The sequence below is a fragment of the Gymnodraco acuticeps genome, unplaced genomic scaffold (assembly GCF_902827175.1).
Source record: "Gymnodraco acuticeps unplaced genomic scaffold, fGymAcu1.1, whole genome shotgun sequence".
In the NCBI taxonomy this organism is placed as follows: Eukaryota; Metazoa; Chordata; class Actinopteri; order Perciformes; family Bathydraconidae; genus Gymnodraco; species Gymnodraco acuticeps.
In genome coordinates this window covers 210,183-235,271 of record NW_022991375.1, presented here as the reverse complement: position 1 = coordinate 235,271, position 25,089 = coordinate 210,183, and the positions used below count along the sequence as shown (strand labels likewise).

The 25,089-nt window shown below is 41.3% G+C and overlaps 1 protein-coding gene across 2 annotated transcripts; it reads left to right on the top strand.

Moving 5' to 3' along the window:
• The first annotated feature begins 5,089 nt into the window (after positions 1–5,089).
• Positions 5,090–23,369, top strand: topaz1 (testis and ovary specific PAZ domain containing 1). 2 transcript variants are annotated; one of them, XM_034240785.1, is made up of 19 exons: positions 5,090–7,646; positions 7,731–7,774; positions 8,027–8,112; positions 8,995–9,041; positions 9,127–9,194; positions 9,318–9,376; positions 10,390–10,476; positions 11,061–11,118; positions 12,836–12,987; positions 13,505–13,597; positions 13,698–13,813; positions 14,312–14,375; positions 14,472–14,643; positions 14,721–14,815; positions 15,979–16,144; positions 16,725–16,877; positions 20,499–20,702; positions 21,367–21,547; positions 22,523–23,369. In XM_034240785.1, exons 1-19 carry the CDS (start codon positions 5,344–5,346, stop codon positions 22,719–22,721), a joined length of 4,347 nt encoding a protein of 1,448 aa, XP_034096676.1. In that variant the 5' UTR covers positions 5,090–5,343; the 3' UTR covers positions 22,722–23,369. The 2 variants fall into 2 exon arrangements, with proteins under 2 accessions (XP_034096676.1, XP_034096677.1); XM_034240786.1 differs by lacking the exon at positions 10,390–10,476.
• The last annotated feature ends 1,720 nt before the right edge of the window (positions 23,370–25,089 follow it).

Below are 25,089 nucleotides of genomic sequence, written 5' to 3'. Positions count from 1 at the left end.
CATGAAGCTAGAAGCTACCTTACAGTAAGTAGTACACAGTTGATCCTGATTCCTGAGTCCTGTCAGTTAAAGTGTTTCATAGTTAGCTTAGCTAAGCATCAACCTAGCATTGAAATATATATATGGATGTTATGTGACAGTATTTCTGAGAAAAAGTGAGCTGAAATGGTGGCATAGTTGCCACTGCTTTACGTGTCGACAGCATGTTTGAACGTATTTGCAGCAGTAAATGTGGCTGTCTGGCCACTGACGTTGCCATAACAACACCTGCATTTAAATGTGCAACCTCTTTTTGTGACAGATTTTGCATGAAAATATAATTCTTCTGATTGATATTCCTATTGACAGCTAGTTTCTATGTGAACATTATGAGATGGACAGCCAGCTAACAAGCTTTTTATACAAATATTTCAGATCAAAGCCAATCCAGTGGGGCTCCTGAAAGGAAGCAAGGGACACTTTGCTCCCAAATATTAAGCCTTGACCCCCATCTTAAAATTGATATGATCAAAAAATGATCTGCATTGTCGGAGGCCTTTTTTCCTCATTATCATGTCAAATTGTACAGCTTTCCTTAGTGTTGAATGCAGAAAGATGACTATATTAGAGTATTAAGTGAAAATGACTATATTAAAGTTTTAAGTAAATATATTAAGTGAATTACTCAAACTGCATTTGTATAGGAATGATTCTGTCCTATTGGCAGATAACTACTCTTAACAGTGATATCTACAAGAGGTTTCCAATGTAAATGTAACTATTTTCAATTGGTTAGTATTACATTGTGTGACAGTGTGGTGACACTCATTTGAATGAAGACACATGTGTGTATCTTGAAATTCATTTATTTGACAGAGCTGGAAACGGATTGACTTACATACTTGTTTGTGTTTACCTACACAGTCATCACAGATGAGCCAAACAGAGTAGAGGATGAAGAAAGGAGAACAGGAGAAAGGGACACACAAGAAGGAGATACAACAGACAAGAACAACAATGGAGACAACAATGAACAGGAACACCAGAACAGACAAGAGTCAATGAGTAACATGACTGATTTAGGGACTGCAGATACAGGGCCAAGGCAAGTGAGACATCACTGCTTTCCATCCAGCATGTTTGGCCAGCAAAAGAGATCATTTCAACCGCAAACAGCAAGTGATGAGGGATTATTATTTCCTCCTTCCATCCCTGTTTTCTGTTTAATCTGATTACTAACAACTTCTAATAATTTGACATAGTTTATGATTTAATTGGAAAATGAAGTGTGTTTAAATAATAAACCCGTTTCTGATTCTTTGATTTCTTTTTGACATATGGGTGTTGAGAGATGTATCCATATCTCTTGATGTTGCTCTCAAAGTGCACAAGATTGATGCTTTTGACTTCAGTATTTAAAAAAAGTCTTCCTGGGGGAGCATGGCCCGGCCCCCCCAGAGGAGGTGAGTTCCCCCCAAAAGAGCACTTTATCTCTGCCTATGTAACTCCGGTGTAGTGTCCCCTCGGCAACAGATCACTCAGAGCTGGTGATTACTTTCCTGCATTTCAATGGACAGCATATCAAAAGGACACGTGAGCTGCATTGCTTAAGAGATCCTCTCATGCTATCTCTTTTACAAAATAACAACAAAACAAAACATCAGTGATCGTATAGTGGTAGTATATTTTTCACAAGCAATGTGAAACATTAAACTTATACAAACTGGTGTAGAAAACTCACATACCTGCGTTGATCTCCTGGAGTGTCTCTACTCTTTCTTCTCCACATCTCTTTCCACCATCAGAGATTGCAAACATTTCAGAAACAGCTAGAGGTAGGGGACAAACAACTTGTTCGCTGGGCATGTCAAAAACCTCCCTGCTTTGATCAAGACTTTAGGGAGCCTTTAGCTCCTCTACCAAAGGGACTGGAAAGCAAGCTTTGAAAATGCAGTACCATCTACATGCTGTCATGTTCCAGACACTGCTCTCAACCACTCAGGGCCTGCACAAATACCTGCAGAAAGAAACAATTGACTTGGTGCAGGCAGTAGATTACAAAACAGCAGTTGAGAACACACTGAAAAGTTACCAAAGTAACGAGAAAGCACATGAGGTCTATGACAAGACCAAGGCCCTGTGCAATGATCTTGATATTCCCGAAACTGTGACACAGAGGAAGAAGCGTAGAAACATGGAAGACTTTGTAGTCAAGGCATCATGTGGAGCAATGTGAAACATTAAACATAAATAAACTGGTGTACAAAACTCACATACCTGCATTTCAATGGACAGCATAAAAGGACTCTGAGCTGGGTTCTGGTGCTCAGATTAGCTATTGATGATCACGTTGATAAATCATATAAAACAAATAGCCAATCACACTAAAAGCATGTTGCTGTGACTGTGAGCATTAATCAATTAACATTAAACTAAACAAACACAATAGTACGTTATTGTCCTTATAAAATAAAAACATACATTTTGTCCACCGAGATAATACAGGCACCTTACCCTCAAGAGATCCTCACGTGCTCTGAGAATCTCCCACAATCCATTGCTGTAACAAAGCTAATGCAGGCACACGTTTGTGACACCAGATGGCGCAATTGTGTATGTGCGTGTGGGGAGTCTTGCAGTAGAAAATTTGACTGTAGCGCCGCCACTGTGGGCTAAGCCCCGAATGTTTCCAGGTCCAGGCAACGCCCCTGGTCATCACTACATGAAATTACAAGCTCTGGGCATTTTCCACTTGTATAGCTTCGATAATATATGTCATGTTCTTGTGACTGATTGGTTTTTCATTTTTTCTTAATTTAATTCACGCAGAGCCCTAGAGAGATAAGAGATAGAGAGATCTCTAGGGCTCTGAATTCACGTTTTCCATGAGCAATCTTGCGCATGCGCAGAATGAGCGGTGTCAAAGTATGGTCAATTAATGTGGATGTGCTTCAGGGAAAATGGACGCTATGAACGGGTGTATTTTTGACGTTGTCACCATAGACTGGTTGTCACGCATGTCTACTAGCCGCACTCTTCAAAGTAACCAGGTCTAGATATATAATTTCTCTCCTTTTGATAAGTCAGTTTTTGTATTTATAAGCATGTTACCCTCTTCTAGCAGGAACAAACTTAACCGAACCGCGTTGACAAACTTCAGTCTGACGCTGGTGCCGCGGCGTAGACGAAACTTACAGAATAATTTTGCAACTGAGAAACCAGAGGAAAACAAACTTGTTCCTGAACCTAAAGACAGTAACTCTTTCCAAAACAACAATGCATCCGTGCCATCGTCTTTAACAAGCCCCGCACACGTGACGAACACGATCGAAGGAGAACCGGAGGAGCCGTGCGTAGGAACGCAAAAGTCAAAATGGAGATCCAAAGGGGATGGTAGTGTGCACGTTATTGATGAAGAGGGACCATGCACCAGAGGCAAGTTTCAAAAGTGTAAACCAAACACCAGGAGCAAGAGCAAGCACGGGATGCGCACTTTAAAGGAGCTCTGCAACCTCAGATTGAAGTTTACTTGGTGCGATTGCACGGCTGCAGACAGGAAAGAGGTGGTAAAACCAAAAAGGGGCAAAATGTCTTGCAAAAAGGACTTGATTAACGAGGCTACAAAGAGTAAAAAGTCAGGTGTAGTAAAATCTGGAAGGTGCAACTCTACACAAGGTGGTGTTAATGGGAAAACTCGCGTTGGTAGAAGAGCCAGGGACAACGGGTGTAAAGAGAAGGCCAAGTCCGCCTGGTGTGATCCCGATCCGGCTGCTGCACAGACAGGATCAAGTAAGGGCCACTTTAAGAGGGTTGTTTGACCATCACTAAACGTGCACAGAAACTGGCATTGGGGTCTAGTAAATGTGTGTTAATTGGGGTTGTTTTGGCAGGAAAAGGCTGTTAGCTAATGTGCTAATTACATGCGTTTTGCTAAGTTTTTTTTAGAACGTGTTTTATGCTAAGCTAAAGGCGACTAATGTGAATCCCATCCTACAGAGATGGGAAGTAACTTAAGTACATTTACTTAAGTACAATTTTAAGGTACTTTTCTTAGGTATTTCCATGTATTGCTACTTTATTCTTCGACTCCACTACATGTATTAAACAGCTTTAGCTACTTCAAAAAATACATCTCTAAAAATGAGCTACTTGCCTAGCCTATAAGTGTTTTCTGTCATTAGATAAGTAACGTCAACGTCTAATCGACCCCATATTTTTATACTGATTTTTAACCCTCCTGTCTTGCTTGTTTCTCCCCCCTTACTGTTGTGTTCACGGTGGTCTGTTTTAGCCAGAGGTGGGAGAAGTACTTAAGTAGAAGTACCAAAGTGTAGGAATACTCTGTTTGTTACAAGTAAAAGTCCTGTTATCAAAATGTTACTCAAAAGTACTAGCATCAAAATATACTTAAAGTCCCAAAAGTAAAAGTACTCATTATGCAAATTGTCCATTTCAGAATAATATATATTATGTGTTTTGATTATAATTATTGATGCATTATTAATGTATTTAACAAAGCTGGTAAAGGTGCAGCTAGTTTGAATGACTTTGTATACTGCAGGGTAGCTTGTGAATTTACATCAGGTGTAACTAAAGTGCCTTGCAATTAAATGTAAAACACAATTTTTAAGATTGAAAGTAGCAAAGTGGTCAGATGTGACCAGAAACAAGGGTTAAAAAATATAGTAAACAAAGTAAAGCTCCCCTAAGCTTTGTGTTTCACCTACTGTCTCACAGGCAATGGCTCAAATGATCTGATGATGCTAACATTGGTAGGTTTATAAAAGGGCTAAGCAATATATTTGGATATGTTATCGTAATCGTCATATCAGACTAGAAATCTTCTTAGATATTTAATATCCGAATATCTTAAGTGTTGTGTTTTGAAAAGCTGCATTACAGTAGTCATTTTGAGAATTTACCGTCAATGGGCAACTCTACAATATCAAAATTGACGTATTTGTTAGAAAATAAAATGATATTTATGATTCTTTAGATCACTCGGACCTAGTTTAAATCTGTGGAACAAAAAAAACAAACATTTAAATTGTGAGAGGGGATTTTGTTAGTGTTTAATAATTCCAAATGTTTTTTGTTTTCACAGATGATGATGAAATTACGCTCCCAAGCCCTGCCAGACTTGCTGGTTCAGATGGGTCTTTGGGAAAGGCTGCCAAATCCTCTGTTTGCAGCCTCTGTGGTGACTGTAAATACATTTCCCGTCATCATACAACTTTGGGTGAGCATTGGCAAAAAAGCAGTAGCTGTGGGCCAGAGCATCCTACGGTTAAGGTTGAGAACAATAAAAAAGCCACGGCCACCTCTAAGAAGATTATCATATGGATAGACCAGTACCCGAAGGTGATGCTTTGTGACATTGCTAAAAACCGAGAAATGAGAGCTGGATTTTCATTTGAGCCTGGGTGTTTAGGGCATAACAAGCAAGAAATCAAGGAAAGTGTTTCGGCTAAAGAAGTTCAGTCTGTCTGTCGTGCTCTGAGTCCTACTGAACACCAGAGCCATCGCACAAATGCAAAGACAGTATCCAGTCACAAGAGATGTCATTCCCTGAAGAGTAAAAGCTCCACTACCTGTTCTGCTTCTTCCTCACTACGTGAACACACACAAGAAGGGCAGTGCAGGACTCGCATTCATGGCAGAGATGTTGAAGAGGATCCTAGCTCTCGATCCAACCTAGTAGGAGAGGAGATCCACAGGGACAAAAGACTGAAACTAGGGCATGGTGTTAAAGATGGGACGTTGCCATCTACTCCGGATTTCGAAAATGTCACTTGCAAAGACCAAGCGGAAACAGACTCTGTAGACAAAGAGATGTCTGTTGAAAGTCGAGCATGTGTAGAGCGTGCAGTTTGTGACAGCAGCTGTTTTGGCTCCACTGAGAAAGAAAACAATGTCCACAATAGACCTTGTGATGAGAAAAACAATCCCACAAACACTGAGGCAGCAGAAATGTCATCAGAAGTGTTCAGTGATACCAACGAGGTTGAAATGGAGGAACTAGACTCATTTACCTGCCAGAGAGCGAGGCCCTATATCAGGAACATACAATATTCTTGTGCACGCACTTTTATGTCCTGGCCCTTCCCTAACAGTCGCTTGATCCCAAAACCACATACCACAGACTGTCAAGCAGAGCCTATTGATCTATCGGCTCGAAATAACAGCAACGCTCCATCCGATCAAATTGAGCCAGGTATATCCAGCAAATGGACCAATGATGAACTCCCACATTCAGAGGCCTCCTCAATCACAGCCCATCATGTTTCCATTCAAAAGGAAGACAAGCGAGAAGAGAATGGAGAAAGCATTTTAAAGGAGAGGAATAGGCAAACACATGACAATGTGTCATCATTATCTACGGAGTTTGCATCTCACCTTATGGAAGCAGAAGAACCCAGTCTCTCCTTCGATAAGGCTACATTTTCCAATGTAGCCGCATCTTCGCCAGTTGATAGACCTGAACCGGACAGCTCCACGTTGACCCCTTCCCCATCAGCTCTTGACCTGAGTGACTGTGAAACTGCCAATACTTTATCTCCCATGTCATCTCTGTTCTCACACAGTGGTCCGAGCAGCCTTCCAGCCACACCCTCCTCTCTCACACTTTCATTGTTCCTACTGAAGAAAGTCGAACTTGTTGAATCAGCTTATTCTGCATGTACGTCCTCAACACCCAAATGTAAGGTCAAAGCTGGATATAAAGAATTGTTCACCTGTGAAGAATCCCAAATAACATCAGGGACTTCACCCTCTGCTCCTTCACATAACTCTGACTCCTTTGATTCATGTCAATCTTCCCTCCTCCTTCCTCAAGTCGAGCAAGAGAGTGACGAAGAACTCCTCACACACAAAACGGATTCAAATGTTATTATGCTTCCACAGATTCTCTCTCCTATCAATTCCCCCCAAGGAAAATCACAAAAAAGCCTTTTTCCCCCCCAAAGCCAAGACTGCCCAGGTGACGCAAAGGAGGACCAACACATGGACTCCAGCAAACGTCAAGTGTTACCTGAATGTCACATGCCAGAAATTGTCAATTGCAATAATGAAAACTCAAAGGATGATCTTGAACATAATAGGGAAGACTTGGAAGGAGTCTCTAAAGCTACTCCAAAGGACGTGGAGTCTTCGCCATACAATAATGAAGATGTGGAGGATGCTAATGAAGAGGAAAGCCAGGATGAAACCGACAATGAAGATGATGTGGAACAGGGTAACAACAAATCAGATCAAGTTCCTTCCGAGGCTAAGAGAAAGGCGAGCATAACCTCAGGAGCTCTGACAGAACCCTGCTCTTCTCCCAGCTGTGATGAAGACGATGACGGGTCTTTCAGTGATGAAGGACAGCCAAGTCCTATTGGAGAAGAAGGATCTAGTCCATCTGAAGTAGCAGGCAGTGATAGGGATAAAAGTGTGGAAGAGGATACTCAGCCGAGCGTTCTGGACGATATCACAGCTTACGAACAGGACATCCTACTTGTCGATATGATCCAGGACGACTTTGAGCTGTTCGAAAAGCTGCCCCAGGAGAGAGTGCTGAAGCTAGGCCCCACCCGGGTCACAGAGGCCCCTAAACACAGACCTGTTGGAGTGGTGAAAACACTGACGCCCAGGATAGATGGAGCATCACTGGAGTTTAAAGAAGAGTAAAGTCTCTTATTTAAAAGCATATCCTTACTGAATTGCATTGCTCATTGCAAATTCAATAAAAAATGTATTTTATGTTTCAGATCGAGCTCAGTTGATACCTACGATGGCAGTACTGATGTCACAGGTAAGACCAGTGCGCCAGTCAGAAAATGCAGAGCAATAATCCGTCATTTGAAACCAAAACACAACATTTAAAACAGTTACTACAGCAAAAGACACATTTTATATATACTTCTGATTCTGAATTCTGCTCAGGGACTTATGCGATGATACAAATAACAAAAAAGTAACCTTATGTTAAGAAATATAATTGTTTTTGGTTGTAGAATTTGATTAAACAGATCCTATGGTTGTGTTTTTTGTTTGTGTTTTACAGAACAGGAGAGCAGGACATGGAGACCTCAGTGTAGCAGAAACCAGCCCCCCACGCAAAGCAGCACATGGCCTTCGACTGAAAACACGGTACTGTCTAATGTAGTGTTCTATAGTGGTAAGTAAACACTGTCTTTCACCACTTTATTGCAATGTATCAGGCATTGCTACATAAACATTAACAGGGTTTCTCTCCTGCATAATTGCTCTCTGTGCCTTCCCTCAGGTAAAAGTCCTGAATGAAAAGAGGAGCATGATGCAGACCATCATTATCTACAAATAATAAATAACAAAAAGTGTCGGGCACATTTTCAATATAGAAGTATCTAAATTCACATGGGACTTCACAGGATGTTTTAATATCCTGTTCCAGGATCAATTTTGAGAGCTCTGCTTCCATTGCTTGTCTTTTTTTCAAAGCATCTGAATGAAAAACATCTAAATTACATATTTAGGTGTTTATTTTTCTACTCTTTTGTCTATTTGAATCCGTACATATCTCCAAAATGTACCATAATTCAGCATTAATTGCATATTTAGGGAATAGTATGTTCATATTTATGGAGTTGTACAAACAGCTATATCCATAATGCCCTCAAAAGAAAAGCTTTGACTCCTCATCATCAACAAAATAAAAACAAGAAATGTGTTACTGAAATGTACCACATATTAAATATATCATTTGCATAATTGACAACAAATTCTTCAGGAAGATTGTTACACAAAAATACGTCGTAACCAACCGGGGAAGATTTATGGTGATGGTTATTGTTGGTAGTACAATCCAAAATAAAAAAAGAACATTACAGCAAACTCAAATATGTGAAAGGCAAAGCGTTTCCTGTGATTTTCTCCATGAAATAAACATGTTACCCGTCTCCCCATTGCGTTATGCTGGGGCAGCTTTTTTAAGAAACTTATCATTTATTTGGCTATTAAAAGCGTCCTATCTGTTTCTGTGTTTCCGACCAGAGTCTCCCTGATGCCAACATCAATCTTGTAAACAGAGTTTTGGAGAGGTAGCGGTTTGCACACATTCACACACAACATATTCAGCCTACCTTTATTTTGTATTGTTTTGACTGTCACTATGTCTTGTAATAGGAGCCAGCCCATCCATACGGTGAAGTCCCTGCAAAACAACTTCCCTCCACTTATGACTGCAAGAATTGGTGAGGAGAGAATGACAACGTGTATCTTGCTTGCACTGATAACTCCTCATTTTGTCATTGGCCTGCAGTCCAGTGTTGCTGATTCAGAGTGAAAGCTGCTGTGTTTGACTCTCGTCTTCACAGGGCCCTTGATCAAAAACCCACCCAACATGACAGAGGTCAGGTGCCACAAATCTAATTCTGTAAGTGCTCCATCACGTGAAAAACGGTCACTATCTTCCCTCAGTAAGGCCTCATTTATACACATGATTATTGGCCTAAGCATCAAGTCAAGTTTTATTTATAAAGCACATTTAAAAACGATTTTTGGTCGACCCAAAGTGCTGTACATGTAATAAAGCACACAATAACATATGAAAGAAAAGACATTTACAACAGAAATATAAAGACAACACACAGGGAAATGTCATGGGTAAATAACCATGGGTGTTATTCCCAAGAAACTGACCAAAACATCTGTGCTTCACAAACAACATCAGTGTTTCCCCTAGGTTTACTGCGTTGAGGGGGGGTGCTGCCTGAGTGGGTATATATATTTGTTTAATCCTATGGAGCAGAGAGAGGATTATTGTTATTGATTGATGCATCAGTGTTTCTTAGGGTCAAAAACACTAAACTCACAACTTACAATGAAAGTGTTTAGTTTATTTAATAAATGAGCACATGTTCAATGTGAAAGGTGACAGTAGATAGATTAGTTGCAATTTGGTGATAAAAAGAAAAATAATTAGACACCTTGAATTTCAGGGGGGGCTCCGTTGGCGGGGTAGTTTGTTTAGACACGTTTATCCCAGGTGGTAATTTAATTTTCAGTTAAAGAATGATGTTAATAGTACAAATTCAAAAAAGAATTGCGCTGTTTTTAGGATCTCTAACTTAATGCTAGGGATAGCAGGGGGACACAATCTGGCTGCATACATTACACATGTCTGGTATAACATCTGTTCTTTATGATATGATTTAAAGAATTTTTTTTGGCACATTTCTCAATTATAAAGTAGCACAAGATGGTTTCCAGGGCTGATATGGAATTAATTATGTAGCGTTAGGTATGAGTTGAATAATTGCCTTGTGCCGGGAGATGTATTATGCTTGGTTTGTTAATGATGTTTAATCAAGACCTGTAAAGTGCCCTGGCGCAGCTTTAATTGTAATTGAGTTAATATGTGACTTGACTCTTTCTCTAAACCCTCAGTACTGCAGACAGTACTTCAGTGATTCGCTGTTCTGTCGGTTCAAGATCTGTTACTTCCAACATGTGCCTAAGGCGGGCGACGAGAAGGTACGCCCTCAGTGAAAATAATATCATCTTAGCTTCCCAGCATCATGATAAACTGTGAACACACTGGAGGATTGTACAAGTCTGTAGTGTTTTCTTTCCTGTCATCAACTAAAGTAGATGAGTCAGTTAAATGGCTGATGCAATGGATATGGAAAAAACAATTATAAAGCAGAAAGTCATGAGATGGGTAACAGCAACATACTGGAAAGTGTAAGAGTAATTCAAGGGGCCCTTGAATGCTTATTCAGGTTCATATTTGTATTTTGTGTCTCTACTGGGACACGTTTACATGCTTTAATATTCAAAAAGGTCTTTATTTTTCTCATACTGCCTGTGCTGCTGCAGTTCTTTTCGTTATGTTTCTATGTTACAGAAGTCCAATCGAGGTGTTTAAGGCAGGCGTTAACTAGGCTTTGAAGATCATTGACATGCACAAAGACCTATACAACAGACTATGTGCTAAATGTTAAAACTCTCAGGTGTTGATCACAGAGGCAACATCACCCTCTGCTGAGCCATAGCTGTATTTTTTCTACACTTGATTTCAGAAGTATTGAATCCCTTCCCTTTTTTCCCCTTTTTAGTTGTGCATTGAAACTGTGACGCGGTTCGCCAAAAAACCAATGTGCCTTCAGAAAGCAGGTGAGTTTTCAAACTATCTAGTAACCTAGACCCGAATTGGCAGTTTTTGCGATATTGACTTCGAAGCAAGTCACTCTGTTTGAATGTCCTTACCTCTCCTACATTTTGCCTATGTATTATGAGTTTCATCATGAGATAGATGCTTGCTCTCATACAAAATGAAAAGCTTTTTAGCACTAAATCTGACAGCTGTAGAGCAAAGAGGATGATCCACACGGCTACTAAAGTATTACACTTCACAACAGCAGCAACATTCAGTGTCTTTGTTATGAAAGGGTCTATCTGACATGTAAAGCTCTAGGGGTGGGGGAAATAATCGATACACAATAGTATCGCGATACTTTGCGTGGTGATATTGTATCAATACACTGAAGCCAAGTATCGATATTTTATTATATAAACTTCATATTGCAAATTAGCTTGGCAAAGATACCCTCAAATTCTGAGCGAGCTAAGAAAATAACTCCATCACCTGCTTCATGTGCAAAGACCTGCGTCCATACAGCGTTGTGGAGAACGAATGCTTTTGTCACATGTTAAAGACACTGGAACCCAATATATCGTGCAATCTTTAAGAAAGGCCTAAAAACCTTTATTTAAAAAAGCCTTCGATTAAACGTGTGTTTCTTTTTTCTATTATGCCCCTTGTAGCACTTTGGGATTACTTTTGTCAATGAAAGGTGCTTTACACTTTTATAACATTTATTATTATTAATTAGGGATGCTCCGATCGATATCGGCCGATACTCACTCTCTGCCGATCGATCTCTCTAAAAATGCAGATCGCAAGAGCCGATCGCATGACGTAGAATACATGACACTTTTCTCTATGCGCGGCAAAACAAGCTCGCCAAAATGGCTTCACCGGTCTGGCAGTATTTTAAGGTGTCCGAAAATGACAATAAAATAGCGGTATGCAACGCGTGTGTGAAGCAGAAATCCTGCTGCTCCGCCCGCTGTGACGGACCGGTGAGCGGAGCAAAACGCACACTAACAGTTACGGCCTAACACACTTAGCTATTTTATACCTCTGGAACAAGCTAAACTAGTTATACATATATTTTTTCTTCATTGTCAGGTCACTCATTACTGGATCAGTGAGCTGCATGAGACGATACTGACAGGCTGTCAGGAGAGAGAGAGGGGGAGGGAGGAAAAGAGAGCGCTTCCGCTCATTTCTCCCGTGTTATTATCCAAAGTTAATGTAAACTTGAATAATGTACTTTATTTGAATGTAATAATTATGTTGGTTGTTGTTTGTGGAAGCGCCAGTGAATGAGCCCCATTAACTGAGTTTTAAACATCACTTTAAATGGAAGATCCCCATAGGCCCCGCCCACTCGATCCGATCGGATTGACGGTCGGCATCGGCCGATACTGATTCCGGCTATCAGCCCCAAAATTGGCGATCGGAGCATCCCTATTATTAATCATATGCGCAATATATCGTATCGCAATACTTAGCACATTGTAGAATCGCTATCGTATCGTGGCTTAAGTATCGTGATAGAGAGATGGAATAGACAGGAATGGCTAAAACAAGCTCCTATTTTCAACAGTGACGTCACCAGTGCCTTTTTATAAGAAGTTGAACGATTTCTTGACTAAAGCGTTCTGTGCCGCCTCATAAGATGGCAAAGCGTTTAGCCGTCGACATCATAATCCTTCTTCTCATTGGGAAATATTGAATATATAAACCATGTGTTTCTGTCTCTAGGAGCTGTGTATACAGGATACTACCAGAACAACCCACCTGGAATGTATTTCTCCATGCCCGTGCTCCTCACCCTCCTCTGGGCTCTGCTCAATGCCGGCATGGTGTCAGAGGTCTTCTCGGTTCTCAACGTCAGCCTGGCTCACAAGATCGTGGTCAGTGTGGTTTTCATCCATGTTATTAACAATAATGTCACCCTGCAGTGTGGCATGTAATCCACCAGAGGGCAGGGCATGTTGTGTTTTAATATAGAGAAGAACTCAATGGTACCACCCTGAACTCTCACGTATTCTGCGTCAGCCTGCTTTCTGTTATTATGTTCAGAATATCTGGAATATATAATATAATCCCAGACACCTGCAGGTCCGCTGCAACTCTCACTATTTTAAAATCCAGGCTGATGATTTTTCTTCTGGCTGTCGCTTTATTTAAACTATTAATATCTTACACTGCACTGTCACTTTTTTTAGTCTGTGTTATTCTATGTTAGCTTGTTATTATTAAGTATATTCTTTTAGCTTTTTTTTAAAATGCCATTTTAGCATTTGTTTCTGCTGCACTATTTCTTAATGCTCTTAATGTTTTTCATTTTTGTAAAGCACTTTGAATTGCCTTGTGTTGAAAGTGTTAAATCCCAATTATTGATAAAAACTAGGGGTGTTTTCTTTCTAGCCTGGCCCCGAGTTCCTGTTGGCCCTCTTCAACATTGTGAAAGAAAAGAGTCTCACAAGTGTTGTACCTGATCTCAGGGAGCTCACAAACAAGGTATTTCAGCTCACACGTACCTAACTCACTGTAAGGCAGTGAAATCTCTTTTTTTTAATTTTCTATGAAGATGTAATTGTGCATATTTGTTGATTGACAGATGGCCAGTGCCGGCTTGGTGCTGAATTTGAACAGCTTCGACAGCGTTAAAAACACTCCTGAGTTCCAGCAGACGGTCAATCCAAACTCACTTGTTTCAGTGCCTGGTAACCACAAGTAAGTGGAAGCTCAACATGTATCGCACTAGAATAATCAATTATCACCCATTCTTTATTTATTGATTCTTGACAAATAAGTCACTTAATTACTCTGTATACTTATATATTTATATTATTTTAACTGTTTATTTTCATTTTTACAAATCAAGACATATCCTGACATAGGACTTTTCCATTCAAATGACAAATAATAATATGGTAAAACAGAATATGAAATAAAGTAAAACAGTTACAAGTTTGAAATAAGATAATAACAAATAAATAAAATTAATAATAGTAAAGTAAATACAAATAAATAAAAGCATTTTACACGAGGAGTGACATCTTCAGCAGAGCAGGATCGGTTACACGGGGACATTTTCCATAATGTCTTCTTTTGAAACTCAATTAAGTTAAAACAACCCTTTTCAACTAGCTAGGCATCCTTTTGATAAAGGAGTCCATTTTCACTTGTAGACTTGCCGTCATCTTTTCCTCTTTATACTTATTTACAAAGGGTATCCCAGAGTGCACCCTTCCCAGAGTGCCTGAATCTGGACGACTCCATTGTGGAAATAGAGGTAAGTTCTTCTCTTCAGGATATTACTTTTTGCAATTTATCCAAGGAGGAAATGGTTTAATATTCAGGTCTGCCTTTATTTTGTTCTGTCTGTCAGCTGTGTGCCAAGCAGGAGGACTGGAGGAGGATGGGGAATGTTTTCCGCTCCATTTGTCAGGTGTCCAAACATCCCCACCAGTTGGGGCGAATCAGCGGGCGCATCGCCACCGCGCTGCTCTCTGAGAGCAAAGACAAGCTGTCGCTGCCCTTTGCTACCTTCGCTGAGTCGGGTTAAAAACTTTTACTTTGAATGCATTTGTTTTCATAACATGCTTCTGTATAGTAATCCTGATTATGTGATTTTTAGTGTGTCAGGGGGAAGATGACCTGGTCGGGAGTTTTTTGGGCAGAATTGGGGTCTCGCTCATGTTGAGATACCACAAAACGCAACAATGGTCAAAGGTAAATAAACAGTTTGTTTCACACTCCTATCTCCTATGTGTGCGTCTGTAAATCAGTCTTCATGTTACAGGGAATGTCTTTACTCAGGGGAGCTTATGTAAAGACTCCCTGTTTCAGTGCCTGGTAATTGCTAGCTGTGATCTAAATATAGTGCTGCAGTAATAAGTCCTAAAACCCCGAAAATACTTAGCATTCCACCCCTTTCGGTTCCCTCGTCTCAAAATCATTGTTTTTTTTTGTTTGTGGTTGGAAGCCTGAAATAAGGTCTGTGGTCAACACAAGCTGAACAGATTTGCACGTTAAATACCTCAGTAAATACTCCACTCGTCAATGTCCGAAGCTTCTAATGCAGAGGTGTCAAACTGAATGTCATCGCGGGCCACATTAGAATTATGGTTACACTCAAAGGGCCGGTGGTAACGTTAAGACTATATAAATATACATAGATAAATATACATAATATATATTAAAATAATGTATTATTTAACAATATTTCTTCTGCATTGGATTATTATCGGATAGGGTAATAACTTCATAATTAACTACGCCTGAAAGCATAAGTCTAGTAAGTAATTGCAAGTCTCTAAAGTGTGCATCTCACAAAATGAGATGCATTGTGGGACATGTAGTTTATGGGCAACGTGCTCCTGTAAAGCGGCACGTGACCTTACAATAAACGTATTATATTATTTGTAAGCTCTTGTGGGCCACATCAAATGAAGTGGCGGGCCGGATTTGGCCCCCGGGCCTTGAGTTTGACACACCTGTTCTAGTGTCATAAATACGGCTGTTCCTAGTGAATAAAACTACTAAACGTCATCACGCTGACACAAGTCCATCTCTGGCTTGCATATACAGTACGCTTCAAAAATCTCAAAGTGGTGTTAATAAGTGGTCTGGTCCGGGCCTACCAAAATACATCATCACTGCACCGCTTGATAAACTACACCAAAACAAACATTTGAATCAATTAAATCAGCTTTTTATTGTTATCATAGTACAATCTTTATGGTTTGATATTAAAGTAATACTGCTGATTGACAAAAACAGGATTACCTTTATAATCACACAACATAGTATTGTTGTTATTTTTGTATAATTCAAGATGCAGCATTGTTTGTAAATGCCATTTGGTATCGCCATGTCTGTGTGTTTTCATGTAGGGTCGGAGGGTGGTGGATGTGCTGTCCTTTTCCAAAGTGAACTACTCCAAACTGAAGGGTTTGTTCGGGAACGAGAATGGAGCCTCGCGCTGCTCCCTGGTTACCGTGGCGGCTGAGCTGCTCCTCCTGAGTGGCAGCGTGGAGGGAGCACTGAACACACTGCGAGGTAACTGACCCCAGAGCTAATAGGTTTTCTATGATTGCTCCAGCTCCCCCCATAATGCATCAAAATGTAACCGTTGTTTCTACTCAGCAGAGCACCAGGTTTTTTGAAGATGGATTCTGTTCTATGCAAAATAAAAACCTTTTTCAACATTATTTTGACTCTGAATTTGAGTTCAAGGTCCAAGGCTTTTATTAGTCATATGTACATAGCTACAGTGTAGTTATGACGATGAACATTTTAGGTCACAGGCTCCTCCAACAGTGCAACACAATAAAAACCGAAAAAATAGTGCAAGTAAATACAAAAAGAAATAGTCAAATAGTGCAATAAGAGTCTATATACAAGTGATTGGAATATGATATATTGGATAAATAATTTGTAAGTTGCAGCCAGATGAATGTTATTTCAAAAGTTCAGGTATTTCATTAGTTGGGATGTAGCTTAGCCTGATATAACATTACGCCAAGAAAAGATGCATACTACAGCTCTACACTTTAACCCTACTGTATATTGTTATTTTGTGTGCTTTTAGCCTTAGAAATATGTTTTTAATTAATTTCTCCTGCATCTTTGAATTCAGAAAACAAATGGTTCCTGAGTTCGTCGTTGTGGCCGTGTGACCCTGCCGATCTGGAGAGTAGAAGTCGTGTGTTGATGCGTCTGGCCGGGGAAACCTCTCACAGAGACACGCTGGAGGTCCTCTGTAATCTGCCTGGACTCAGAGAGCTAAACGGTGAGAGCAACATAACACAGCTAACAGGAACCACCGCTCAGTGGTTGCTAACGGCTAACGTTAGCTAGCTCTCCTGCGGATTTCAACACTGATTCTTAGTTCACAACGCAACAACGAATATATGTATTTAAAAAGTGACTTTACTCTATCCCAAACACATGTTCAGTCATCCTCGGTACACAGTCAGTCTCTATATTTACATTTGAGGAATTTTGATAAGAATTGTTTCCTGTAAGATACGTTTACATTGTGTTTATTCTGTTGTTTCAAAGCTATATTGTTGCTGCTCCTAACTTAATTTAGCCTGTTTTTCAAATATTGAATTCTAATTTGCCTTTTAAATTTAAAGACAACCAGGCTGGCAACAAAAATGTTTAGCTAATATGCTCACTTATATAATTGTTATCATTATTTGCAAATCCTATGACCTTTAAAATGAACAGATGGTCCTCATATCCTGCAGGCCTTGTTTATAAATCAATAGATCCATAACACTTGTCACTTTCTCATGCCAAACCTATGAAACCACGACACTCACCAGACATTTCATCAGACTCAGAATCACTCTTATACCGGGGAAATCCACTACCTTTTTACTCATCAATCATTGATAATAATTTCCATAATTCTGCTTCCATGTAGCCACATTTTATCAGCAAAAGTAAGGAGCCTAAAACGTTGTTTCTTAATGAAGTATAAGCAGCAAATCAGCAGCAGTTTCCTCAATTCTGCCCAGTTTTTTTCCCCCATAGGAAAAAACAGGAAGACTTGATGTAGTTATTTGTTGTGAAACACTATAGAGAGGCGAAGTCCTGCCCATCTACTTCAAAGTCAAGTGAAAGTCAAAGTCAGCTTTAATGTCAAGAATTCTACATGTTGTACATCCAGAAATATCGAAATATTGTTTCTCGAGGTCCTACAGTGTGACATATATATACATCAAACAACAACAAAAAAACAAAAAGGGCGTGTGGGTTTAGAGTCCAGGACCATTTGGGGCAGGGGAGAAAGGTCGGAGGCAGGGTGGAGAGTTCAGAGGAGAGATGTCAGAGGGGGGGAGAGAGGGAGGTAGGGAGGGGAGAGAGTTCAGCATCCTGACCGCCTGGTGGAGGAAGCTGTTCCCCAGCCTGACGGTGCCCGAGCTGAGGCTGCGGAACCTTCTTCCTGAAGGCAGGCGGCTGAAGAGGCTGTTGGAGGGGTGGGTGGAGTCACCCACAATGCTGAGTGCTTTGCAGGTGAGGCGGGTATTGTATATGTCCTGTAGTGAGGGGAGCGAGGCACCGATGATCCTCTGGGCAGAGTTCACTATGCGCTGCAGGCTCTTGCGGTCAGCGGCGGTGCAGCTTCCAAACCACAGCGTGATACAGCTGCTGAGGATGCTCTCGGTGGCGCCTCGATAAAAGGTCAGCACGATGGGGGGTGATGCTCCGGCTCGCTTGAGCTTCCGGATGAAGTACAGGCGCTGCTGGGCTTTCCTTGCTAGTGCGGTGGTGTTGATTTTCCAGATGAGGTCATCAGTGATGGTCACCCCAAGGAATTTGGTGCTGGTCACCTGCGTCACAGCAGCACCGTTGATGGTCAGGGGGAGAGGGGGTCGACGGTGGGTTCTCCTGAAGTCAACAACTATCTCCTTTGTTTTCTCCAGGTTGAGGAAGAGGCTGTTATTTTGGCACCACAGGGCCAGCTGGTTCACTTCCTTCCTGTAGTTAGTCTCATCGTTGTTGATGAGACCCACCACAGTAGTGTCGTCTGCAAACTTCACGATGTGGTTGGTGCTGAAGATGGGTTTGCAGTCGTGGGTCAGCAGAGTGAAGAGAAGGGGGCTGAGCACACATCCTTGGGGGGGCCCCCGTACTCAGTATGAAGGTGTTTGAGGTGTTATTGTTGACCCGTACAGCTTGTGGTCTCTCTGTTAGGAAGTCCAGCAACCAGTTACAGAGAGAGGGGCTGAGGCCCAGGTCTGTAAGTCTTTTTACAAGCTGCTGGGGGATGATGGTGTTGAATGCGGAGCTGAAGTCTATGAATAGCATTCTGACATATGGGTCCTTAGTCTTAGTCTTAGTGTCCAGGTGTGTGAGGGCTGGGTGGAGAGCGGAGGAGATTGCATCCTCTGTGGACCCTTTAGCTCGGTAGGCAAACTGAAACGGGTCCAGCGATGGGGGGAGGGTGGATTTGATCTGCTTCATGACCAGCCTTTCGAAGCACTTCATGATGGTGGAAGTTAGTGCGACGGGGCAGTAGTCGTTGAAGCCGGACGGAGATGACTTCTTTGGCACTGGAATGATGGTGGTTTCCTTGAAGCACGAGGGAACAACAGCCTGGCTCAGGGAGATGTCTGTGAGGACATCTGTGAGCTCTTCCGCGCAGTCCTTCAGCACACGACCAGGAATGTTGTCCGGTCCTGCAGCCTTACGGGGGTTAATCCTCAACAGTGTGCTCCTCACACTGGCTGGTGAAAGACGCAAAGCCTGGTCGTCGGTGGGGGGGGGAGGTATTACTGTCACAGGTCTGTGGTGGTGGTTTGTAGTCCGTTAGGGTCCTTATGTCCTGCCACAGGCTCCGTGATACCCTGCTATCCTTGAAATGTCCTGTAATTTTTCAGGTGAATTTGTTTTGCTTTCCTAATGCCACAGGTCAGGTCAGCCCTGGCTGCTTTCAGCCCAGCTGGATCTCCAGCTCTGAAGTCTTTGAAGGCGATGTTGCGGACCTTCACCAGCGTGAGGACCTCCCCGGACCTACTTCCGACCCATGGGACCTTATTTCGGAAAAAGTATGTATTGAAGTCAAAGGAGAGAGAAAGATTATCTTTCAATCCCGTTTGAATTGTGCCACGAATTACACACATGATGTTTGTCAATCTTAAAAAATAATTTCCAAAAAAGTCAGTTTGTCGTAAAACTGTTGAAATATAAGACTATGAAAAATACGCAACTAGAAAGACTACAAATCCCGGTCCCGCATGCTGGCTCTTACGGAACCGACTAACTCCCCTTGTGTATGTACAGCTCTCAACATGCCCAGACTTGGAGTGATTTTCACCTCTTTTAATACTTTTCACATCATTCTGAAAGAAAGAGGTGAAATGTGCCAACGTGACGGTGTGGTGCGAGACGGGAGATGTAGTTCATTGAGCGGTTTCACACAAAGTGTTACTTCACAGTTTTACGACACTTTTTTTTTTTTGACTTGCAAAATTATCTTTTAAATTGACAAACATCATATGTGTAATTCGTGGCACAATTCAAACAGGATCGAAAGATAATCTTTCTCCATTGACTTCAATACATACTTTTACCGAAATAAGGTCCCATGGAGGTCCCCCAGAAAGGGCGGGACTTCGCCACTCTATAGGATATGTATATAATAATATATTGAGCCGACTTTAAAGTATCTAAGGCAGAGGTTGCGCTACACTTTTTCGCTGCCCGCCATTTTGAAGGACAGAATCGTTAAATTTCCGTCAAAATGCACTATTACCCATCGGCCCTTACACAACTCTGACGAGGGGGGGGGGTAGAGAGAGAGCACGCTTGTGAACTGTCAACGGGGGGGGGGGGGGGGGGGGGGGGGCGTTTGGAAATTGGGATTGCATTATTCTTTTATATTTTTTGTTTTCCTCAGACATGGTCAGCATCCCCAAGTATGATCCTCTGTTTAACTCTCACCTGCAAGTGTGCGTGGACCGACAGATTCTCCCCGTAGCTTCAGACACCGTGGACTTCATGCTCAGTAAGAAACTGTCCGTCAATCCTCTTCTGCTGCAAACGCTCCTGAACAAACTGGGAAAGCAGAACCTCTGGCCCCACGCGCGGAGAGCCTTCAGTCGTGAGTCCTGCCCTCTGGTTTATTGGCTGCTCTGTTTAAATATTATTATGGATTCAGGATGCACTGATTCTAGCGATGTTGATAGTAACAATTTGTCAGATGTTTGATACTCATACCAATGTTTTTTGTAGTTATTTATAATTGTTTGTTATTTGATCCCCTTCTGGGCCAGGGCAAGAAAGACCTCTTCATTATAAATAAAATAACAGATAAATATCGTCTTTAATATGTTGTATGAGGATAGCAGTCAACAAGGCGGAAAACCGACAGTAATGATCAGACGATTTATATCTGTGCATCCTTTATATATTTTATATTGTTGTATCGATTCAGTTGTCATGTCTTACCAGTGAGAAACCATTATTTATTTATTTTATTTTATTTGTATTATCATTCATTTTACCTCCTTGTGTCAATTAACCTGATACAATTTTATATTTTACCTGTAAAGTTCTTAACAAATAATCTGAGGGGAATTTCCTGTTGTTTATTTTTAACTTGTGTCATTTTGTAAAGCACTTTGAGCTGCATGTGTTGTATGAAAAGTGCTATATAAATAAAGCTTTATTATTATTATCTCTAATGTGGAAATGATTAGCTGAGTTAATTACTTTTACGTTCAAACTTTTGTATTAACGGTTGTATCCCTGTGTTTATTCTTCAGACTCCCTGAGTTCGGGCTACTACCCGGAGGTGTCGACGGGCTTCATGGCCCTGATGGTGCCCTGCTCTCTGGGGGAGGTGGAGCTGGCTCTCTGCTTGGAGATGTTCGTCACGGTCAGCGCTACGGACATCTTCCACCTATCAGAGACCTCCACTTCCTGTCTCAGTATCACTCTCAAAAGGTAAGATAAGAAGGGTTTATTTAAATAGCACATTTCAACAAAAAGGCCAAAGTGCTTTTAAAAAATATTAAAAGCGTAGACAGATTGCAAAAGAAATGCACAAAGAACTTTCTCTGAGCACCAGCATCTTCGCCAGTAAGAACAGAGCGAATACCGTTGCAAACCACCACCTTGAGAAACAGCGCTCCTCCCGGCGTCTTTTTTTCTGAGCGCTTATTGTTTTCAGAAACACGCTGTTGAAGTCACTTTAGAAAATGGAGGTGAAGCTTGTTTTCGGCCGTGTCTCTCACTCGGAAAAGCCAGTTTGATAGAGCAGATCGGCCAGGCCAGCTGTTGCTGCATTTTGTAATATTTATCGTATTTTATTCCATTCTTTTTAAATGATGTAATTCTTGTAGATTGACTCTCAAAATGCTGCTGTGACAAAACAATTTCCTAACTTGCGAGAAATAAAATATCCGTCTGCCTTATCCGTCCATCCGTCCATCCATCCATCCATCCGTCCGTCCGTCCATCCATCCATCCATCTGTCCATCCATCCATCCATCCATCCATCCATCCATCCATCCATCCATCTGTCCATCCATCCATCCATCCATCTGTCCATCCATCCATCCATCCATCCATCCATCCAATCAAACGTTAATAGTCATGTGGACACAGGCCTTAAGATAAGAACAGTTAATGAGTGTGTTTGTGTGTGAGGTCGCTGGTTGCATCATGTGGAGGCGTGTGGCGCAGTGGTTAGAGCGTTGGTGTTCGGATCAGGGGGGTCACAGGTTCAAACCCCACTGCAGTCAGCATGTCGTTGTGTCCCTGAGCAAGACACCTCACCCCAAATTGCTCCTGTGGGGATTGCCCACAGTATTGAGTATGTAAGTCACTTTGGATAAAAGCGTCTAACAAGTGACATGTAATGTAATGTGATCTGTACGTACCTGACGCTGATTCCTCCTCCTCCTCCTCCTCCTCCAGGACTCAGAACTGTGAGAGCGAGTACCTCTCCGCAGGAAGCCGCCTCCTCTCCGCAGCGTGCAGGCCGCTGCCCAAACTGGTCGTTCACTACACGGCCGTTAACTCGTCTCAGGATCAGGTTTTCACTCTGGACGTTTTCTCTGCTCGTTCCTGGCTCCGCCACAATCACCTGTGGGCCAACGAGGTGTGGACGCGCTGATCCAAAATGATAATTCCTCCGCAGTCCCCCGGACATAATTAACTTTCCTTTTTCCCTTAAAACTGCTTTTGTTCCAGAGGCTGCGGTTGACTGGGAAAACAACCAATTAAATCAACACATGTACATTTCTGTTGGCTGTCATATTTCAATTTAGCCTTTGACCAAGAAGAAGAAACTCACAACCAAAGTTGGACACCAGACATTTTCAATGATTGATTTTTGTACAAAGATAATGCCTCATTTTTGTTCAAATTTTGTTTTAAATATGTTAAGGATTTTTATGTTAATTGTGGTTTCCTGAGGAGTTATTTTAGCTGAATTGTCTTTGATTTATGTCACTCGGTGTTTGTGTGATTTGGAAAAATAAGTAATCTGGTAGGGCGGTTGGTTTCTTTAACAAAAATGTACAATGTGTATATAAGTGTATATTTATAATGGTGTTAAGTCTTTGACGGTATTATTTTGCTACATCATCTTACTGATTGTCAAATCCTCAATTGTTGCTTGTTCAAGAGCTGTGATTTACATTTTCTTTGTAATACGTTTTTATAAAAACTGTTCAGCTCCAAAAGTTTGACTTTGTACTGTTTGTTTGAAAAAAGATCCCCAAATGATTGTCTTTTGGAAAATAAAAGATTGGTAGGTAGTTAAAATCACACTGCTGTTGTTTTATGCATTTACTTTGAGCATTCTTCCCGTAATATAACATTACATTACATTACATTGCATTTAGCTGACGCTTTTATCCAAAGCGACTTACAATAAGTACATTCGACCAGGAAGACACAACCTTGGAGAAAACAAAGTCAACTAAACAAAGTTGCATAACGTCTGCAGTTAAATCCCTGAGAGGCAGTGAGAAAGTGTGTTTTAGTAGCTTCCTTTAAGCCAACACAAAACAGACATTTTCTAACATTTTTTTAAAAAAATGTGTTTTTTTTTAATGTATGTACATATGATGTCTAAAGAGCTACATGTGTGCGGCATCAGCTGCATCTCTCACCCCTGTTCCTGTGCATTTATTTACAGATCACTGTAGTGTACATTTGTTACACAGCTACCGAACCACCAGGGGGAAGCACTGAGCCGTGGGGAAGTGAGCATAAATGGGGAAAGAAGTGAAATGACCCTTTTATTAAAACAAGAGGGGAAATGTGTTGAATTCACATTTGATATGAATACAGATATGCTCAAACACATGCATTAGTCCAGGTGCTCATTTTTAATGAGGATGTTTTTTTTTTACAAATGATGGTAACATGAAATGCAAGTCCTCAAAGAGGCAGTGGTGGACAGTACTTCACTTCAGTACCATTTTTGAAGTACTTTCTCTGACTTCTTGAGTAAGTCCCTTGTCTGCTACTTTATAGTCATACTCCACTAGACGTTCAGACACAAATACTCTGATTCTGACCCACAAATATTCAGATTATTAATGCAAAATATAATTGAAAAATCCCTTATCTTGTATTATTATAGGTGTTGATGATCAATGGATGGAATACACCACGCAGTGTGTAAAGTAATTAAAGTTAACCCTGCCCCTATACTGGCTGCAATATGAAAGCGATAAATCTAAAATGTTAAATAAAAATTATATAAATGATTCTGGAATAGATATGTGTAAAATGAGTACTTTTACTGTCTGTGCAATAGGTGCATTTTGATGTGAATTTCACTTTGAACAGAGTATTTACTTTTAAAATGTACTTCCAGCAATGCAACGAGGATTGATTGATGCATACATTTGCTCAGATGCTTAAAATCTAAGCTAAGGCAAATAGTGTGATTACCGGAGCAAATTAGAGATCTCAGAGAGGTGAAGATGACACAAGAAACACAAACTGTATTTCTTCAACTTGTTTGCAACATGTATCATTTGTCAGAAACCAAACAAATGTTCATATAGAGACTTCAAAAGCTGAATAGCGTTACTTAAAGTAAAGGCTCACCCCACACCATTCAGTCATATGACATAATGTCCATCCTTCCATCCATCTTCTCCCGCTTATCCGTGGTCGGGTCGCGGGGGTAGAAGTTCCAACAGAGAGCCCCAAACTTTCCTTTCCCTGGCCACATCAACCAGCTCTGACTGGGGGATCCCAAGGCGCTCCCAGGCCAGCGAAGATATATAATCCCTCCACCTGGTCCTAGGTCTCCCCCTTGGTCTCTTCCCAGCTGGACGTGCCTGGAACACCTCCCTAGGGAGGCGCCCAGGTGGCATCCTGACTAGGTGCCCGAACCACCTCAACTGGCTCCTTTCGACGCGAAGGAGGAGCGGTTCAACTCCAAGTCCCTCCCGGATGACTGAACTTCTCACCTTATCCCTAAGGGAATGAATGAATGAAAAACTTTATTACAGACTCAG